We start from the raw sequence: 6,121 nt of genomic DNA on the forward strand, positions 1-6,121 counted from the left end.
AAAAAAAAAAAAAGAGTGCCACCCTGAACAAAGCACACACTCTGCGCCTCAGTTTTGAAGTCTGTTAAATGGGGCCAATTACAGTTCTACCTTTTATGTATGTCATTGAAGTCTGAAGACGGGGAAAAGCGGTTGGCTTAGGGCTGGGCTGATTTTGCCGTGTCTCATTACGTGCAATCCGTTATCAGAACTAGAGAAAATATGTACATGGGTGTTTTTTGCTCCTCCCCTGGGAAGTCCCTGGGGCGTTAGCTGCTGTGTTAATGCCTAGATTAGACTCCTTATCGCTCACACATCCAATTCGCACTGTAATGAGCCTTGCAAGGTGTTTTATACCCAGCTAGAGAGATGGCCTGGAGCAACACATCAATGTGTCACCTGCCTGGTAACCCTCAATTTGGTTAGGATGTCTGGTCTTGCAGGCATGTTAGCCTATCGGCATCTTTAGCAGGCAAGTGACTATGGTAGGAGGTGGGGATGAGGATGCTTGGGTGCAACTTTGAGAATGTGCAGGCTTCTTCCTGTGGGCTGGACACCCAGTTTTGTCTATCCTATCGCTGTGGTCCTCTGCTTCCTAAGGAAGCATTTTATGTGCAACCCTACAGGTCCTTCGTGCTGTCTCGGGGGAGGCTGGGTGCTCTGTGACTGCAACACAGGGGCCTGAGTCTTTAGAAACGATGCTCTGAGCCCGGCTGCCATCTCCCTCCCTTCCAAGGCTTGTCTACAAACTGAAACTTGTTTACTTACTCCTTTCGGCCTCCACACCCCTTCTTCCCAGCAACCCCTACAGCTCACGGGGCACCAACTCTAACACTCTCCTTAGACCTTTCCCTATTCATGGGGATGGGCCCCTGGGTCAGGCAGCTCCGGCCCACCCATTTCCTGTGCCAACTCCTCCCAGCACTGGAGGTGGAAAGTTTCTCTCCTCAAGATGGGCGGCTCCTTCCTTCCCAAAAGGCTCAAAGCAAGGCGGAAGGGCATGCTGGGTCCAAAACTTAGAGCCCAAGGGGAAAAGACTTGACCGCTTTCATATTGCTGCAGGGCCAGCTTCCAACCTTGCCCCCAAGAAGGAATATTCGCATCTCACGCCCGCTAAGCCTTTCGCTAGGGGGTCTTGGGCGCCACCTGCCGGCAGAACGCAGACTACACTTACCAGAAAACTATTCCCCAACCCAGTACCAATTAACCAGGCAATCAGAATACAATGCTGAAATTATTTATTTATTTTCCCGCCCAGGAACTGGTCGCTAAACTTAAATATCCAGCATAAAGACCTTAGCCTTTCTGGTCGTGGGTGGCTACAGAGGTGGGTTCTGGAGCCCTTGTCCCAGGCCAGGAACCCCTGGGGCCACAGGTAGGGATGCCGCTGGGCCAGCAGCTGCAAGAGGCAGCAAAAGACGAAAAAGAGATGGGAGCTAGGCACTCATCCCAGTCCCAGAGATGCGAACGGGAGTGCAAGACGCTTTGGGCCCCACAGTCAGACTAAGGGCTGGCCAAGCTAGGGTGCACACACGTGGGAGAAGTGGAAGCCCAGGACACTGGGCACAGGCTGCAATCTTGACCGCTTTGCCTGATGGGTATAATGCCTTGCCCTCCTGAAGGGAGGTGAGGTGGTACCGGTAAAAGAGCAGGCACTGTAGACTAAGGACTTGCTGAAGGGCAAGTTTTGAGCCTTTTGTATGGGTGCGTTCCTATCCACCTCAGCTTTCAAAGGCTGATTTGGAAGGCATCCTGCAACCACTGGTCACGGGCGTTGTGAGTCTGGGGTACGGTGAGGGGTGGAGGGTCTGGGGGCAGGCTGGCATCAGGAGGCTCCTCGTCATCAGACAGGCCGGCATCAGGTGGGTAGGAGCTGTCCGAGTGCAGAGAGGATGACAGGTCCTGGCACAAGCTCAGGTCTTGGCACAGATGCTTGTAGTCCTGGATCGACTCGTACAGGCCCCACAGCTGGCACAACAGGGACATATCCAGCTGTCGCAGCCCCACCTACAGACAACTGACAGTGGGCTGGAGTTGGGGGTCCGGGCCACCCCCAGAATTCCCACCGTGGGCGACAACCCTATCCAATCTTCCTGCACCTTTAAGTGAAAGTTCTGAGAACAGATAGTACTTGCCAACTGTGAAACCTCCAGCCAGTCCTTGGCCCTCATTTATACAATGGGGTAACATTGTCCAGCAAGATGAAATCAGGCAAGTTTTTAAAATGCAACAATTGCTACACATTATTATCAGTGCTGTCCTAAAGCCCCGTGACCAGATGCTTCCTGCTGGACCTGAGATGAGGAAGCGGATCCCAGACTTATCTCTGCCCTCTCTTTAGAGCTACTACCCTGGCGGGGCGCCCACCTACTCACCATCTCCTTGCGCAGCGCGGCTAGTGCAGAGTCGAGGTTAACCGGGCGGCGCGGGCCCGCTGCAGAACCTGAGTTAGCAGATCCCGCGGCATGGCGAGGACCATCCGGGGCGCGGGCGGCACGACTCAGCTCGTCGTGGATGCGGCTCCGTTGGCTGTAGACACGCTCCAGCTCCCTCCACGAGCCCCCACTAGCGTTAAGAAGGCCGCTGAGGCCGCGCGGTAGCGGCGGGAGCCCGGCCAGAGCGCAGCCCGCGCCGCCCGGCGCCTCAGTCGCGGGCAGCCCGTTCATAGCCAGGCCGGCGCGGACCACGATGCCGCCTGCACCCCTCTTACGTTTTCGGCGGGCTGCTGCCCACAGAACCAGCTCTCCGTGGCCCGGCCTCCGGAGAGAGCCCAGCCGCCGCCCGCAGGCCGTGCTTTGTTCCGTCCCCGACTCCTCCTATGCTCCACCCCCCCCTGCATGGGCGGGGCCTCTCTTAACGCGGCGATGACCCTGGAGCCGAAAAACCCATCAAAGAACTGTATGGGACAGGGGAGGCCGAAAGGGTCAGAAACGGTTTTTTGGCGACCTTTTGCTGCCTCATTCCTACACAATGTGTTCTACACGAGTCCTCTCCCAAGCGAAGGATTCTAAAAGCACGGGGATGCGGGAGGCCAGAGTCTGGGGTAGGAAGGTAAGACTGCCCATCACTGCCCTCCCCACAATTTGTCAACATCCTAGCGGCCATAAGATGGAGAAAGATGGTAGAGTCAGGATGGTTAAGGAAGGAAAGGAAGCCACCAAGGGGACTGAAACTTCAAATGGCACTCAGGTGGAGGAAGGGGGTATTGGGGCAGAGACAATGATTAGTGGCCCAGCCTTTGGGGAGAATGAGGTCAGTCCTTGGAATAAGGTGTCACTTATCCCTCTGCCATTTACTTCTTGTCCTGAATGCAGAACCTCGCCGTTCAGGTAGAAAAGACCATGGAAAGGCGAGATGCCAAAAGCAAGGAAAACCATCGAGGAGAACTGGGGCTCGCATGCACACTCAGAACCAAGAAAGAACAAACCACGCGGAGGAAAAGCTGTTTTTCTGGAGGGTTTTTCTCAGGGGAACAGGGATCAGAATAGAGGTCTCAGTGATCCAGCTGTTTCAGGCTGCCTAGGGCCTCGGCGCAAGCCCGGATAAGCCCACAGAGCTGGATACTAGTCTCCAAGGAGGTGCTAGAGCCCAGCTCGACTGACGCCCAGGTTAGCTTCTGCAGGAGGGCCGTCTGTGTGGAAGCCACCGCGTCCGTATTTGGAGGTGCGGCCGGAAGAGGCGGCGCCTGGGCTGCCTTGAGCCCGGCTGCTGCGCCTTCACAGTGCTCTGGACGGGGTACTGGTGGCTGGGATGGGGGCCGAGAGCTCGAGGCAGGCTCTGTAGTTGAGGCCAGCTGGTGTTCCCGAGCTTGAGAGAGCGCCGCCTGTGCATTCAGTGCTAGAACAAGAAAAGAAGTGGAAGAGTAAGGATGCCCCGTCCGGCTCTCCCGAGTCATGTGCTCTTTACCGATGCCCCGAGCTGCTGGTGTTTTCTGCCTAAGCCAATCCCGTCTCATCTCTATTCTTCTTTCTCCTTACACATGCTTGCCAAACACTGCCCCACTGATTTACACTTGAGGTCCAGTTGCTTGACAGTTGGCCTGGCCTCATCTATGCATCAAGTCTATGCCTGTAAACTGGGACGCCCTTCAGTGGTAAAATGCCTGTCCAACATGCACAAGGACCCGGGGATGCACGTCCACTCTACACGTGGGATGACTATTTAGCTAGGACTCTCCCCACGGTGTCAGAAACAAAAGGCTGACGGTCTTTCTTGAATGAAACACCTCTCTGGGGCGGAAACGAGAAGGCACCTTAATGCCACGGCACGCAGGAGTTTCCACTGTCACCTCCCAGGCTCACAGTTCCTCTGTAGCTATCGCCACTCTCTTCTCCCCACAGGGCACACTCGGACCCTCACCCGGGTTATCTTTATCCACGTCTGAGTCGAGTTCCTGACAAGCCACACAGTAGATTTTCCGCTGTTTATCTTGCAGGAGGATCGTCTGGGGACCAGAAAGTACATGGACATAGGTGAGCCGGAGAGACAGGGTCCACAGAAGAGGGAGCTGAGGAAAGGTCGTGCGGCCCGGTCCGCGGCCTCGGCCTCATCACTCGCCTCACCCCGCAGTCGGCGCACGTGTCGCCCAGCATGCGGTAACCACGGAGCAGGTAGTCCCCCATCAGACGGGAGATGCGATCCTGCCGCTCCCGTCGCGCCTGCAGCACCTTCGTCTCAGCTTCAGTCGGAGGCTCCCAGGTGAAATCGTCGACTTCTAGAGAAAACAGGCACAGGAGATGGAGAGAGCTTCCTCGCGCACCCCACGGCCACTGGCCAAACATCCCAAGCCCATACCTGCACCGTTCAAGGCCATGTTGCCGTGGTCACTGCTGGGCTCACCGGAAGTGATCCAAATAAGACGCGCCCCCACTACGGCCCCGCCTCCCACATGTGGTAGCTGATGGCGGAAGTGACGTTTACACGGTCTTCCTGGCGCTTTAGTCAAAGTGGGGCGTATGTGCTGCACATTTGATCCTAACCTATGGGCTCGGCTGGTAGCCAGAGCTATGGATGGGTACCGCCGTCTCCCTGGTAACGCTTCAGTACTCGGGTGTGGCTTTTCAGAGTCTCCATTTCTACTTGCCGCAGATAAAGTGGCCCTTAGGTCTGTGAAATACCCGATTCCCTCGGAGTTGTCTTTCCACACAGGTGAAGCAGGAGATGGGCAGGACCATGACATCTGCCCAACAGTCACTGCAATAAAAAGTTCTCTAAGTCTTTCAGACTAGGCTAGCTACACTGAAGTCGTTTTCTGCCTATTTCTTTTTTTTTAAGATTTATTTATTTATTATATGTAAGTACACTGTAGCTGTCTTCAGACACTCCAGAAGAGGGCGCCAGATCTCNTTTATTTATTATATGTAAGTACACTGTAGCTGTCTTCAGACACTCCAGAAGAGGGCNCCAGATCTCGTTGCGGATGGTTGTGAGCCACCATGTGGTTGCTGGGATTTGAACTCTGGACCTTCGGAAGAGCAGTCGGGTGCTCTTACCCACTGAGCCATCTCACCTATTTCAACACTCCTCCCTGTCTGCATGTTGAGTGTCGTCTGTCCACCTTCTACCAATGCCTAGAACTGATATCAGCCTGCTGTCTTAGTTAGGGCTAGTATTGATGGGATTAACACCATGACCAAAAATAACTTGGGGAGGAAAAGGCTTGTTTCACTCATGGTTCCATATAACATGTTCATCAAAAGCAGGAACTCAAGCAGGGCAGGAAGCTGGAGGCCATGGAGGCTGCTGCTTACTGGCTTGCTCCTCATGGCTTGCTCAGCCTGCTTTGTTACAGAACCCAAGAGCAGCAGCCCAAGGACGACCCCACCTACAATGGGCTTGACCCTCCCCCACTGATCACTGGTTAGAAAGTGCTCTACAGGAGAGCCCACCAGATCTTAAGGAGGCATTCTCTCCTCTCAGAGGACTGTAGGGCCTGCTGGCGAAGAAAATGGCTTCTACTTGAGTGGGTTACGAATAAAGACCAGTGCTCCTCATCTCCTGGGTTCTTTGCAAGAGCAACAAGTAATTAAAAGACCAAGGGCTGGAGAGGTGGCCCAGCGGTTAAGAGCCCTGGCTGCTCTTCCAGAGCTCCTGAGTTCAATTCCCAGCAACCACATGGTGGCTCACAACCATCTGTGAAAGG

General features: G+C 54.8%; 2 protein-coding genes across 3 annotated transcripts; both read right to left on the bottom strand.

Annotated features, from left to right (window-relative positions):
• Nucleotides 1-1,200: 1,200 nt before the first annotated feature.
• On the bottom strand, nt 1,201-3,331 carry Fam89b (family with sequence similarity 89 member B). Of its 2 annotated transcripts, none has more exons than XM_021152348.2 (2): nt 2,355-3,331; nt 1,201-1,947 (listed from the first exon to the last, which is right to left on the bottom strand). In XM_021152348.2, exons 1-2 carry the CDS (start codon nt 2,643-2,645, stop codon nt 1,708-1,710), a joined length of 531 nt encoding a protein of 176 aa, XP_021008007.1. In that variant the 5' UTR covers nt 2,646-3,331; the 3' UTR covers nt 1,201-1,707. The 2 variants fall into 2 exon arrangements, with proteins under 2 accessions (XP_021008007.1, XP_021008006.1); XM_021152347.2 differs by having other exon boundaries at nt 1,201-1,986.
• A 78-nt stretch (nt 3,332-3,409) lies between these two features.
• Znrd2 (zinc ribbon domain containing 2) lies at nt 3,410-4,856 on the bottom strand. The gene is made up of 4 exons (XM_021152350.1): nt 4,774-4,856; nt 4,542-4,693; nt 4,339-4,423; nt 3,410-3,816 (listed from the first exon to the last, which is right to left on the bottom strand). The coding sequence occupies exons 1-4, from the start codon at nt 4,790-4,792 to the stop codon at nt 3,473-3,475; spliced, it is 600 nt and encodes a 199-aa protein (XP_021008009.1). The 5' UTR covers nt 4,793-4,856; the 3' UTR covers nt 3,410-3,472.
• Between the last annotated feature and the right edge of the window lie 1,265 nt (nt 4,857-6,121).

The sequence above is a fragment of the Mus caroli genome, chromosome 19, assembly GCF_900094665.2.
Source record: "Mus caroli chromosome 19, CAROLI_EIJ_v1.1, whole genome shotgun sequence".
NCBI classification, from domain to species: domain Eukaryota; kingdom Metazoa; phylum Chordata; class Mammalia; order Rodentia; family Muridae; genus Mus; species Mus caroli.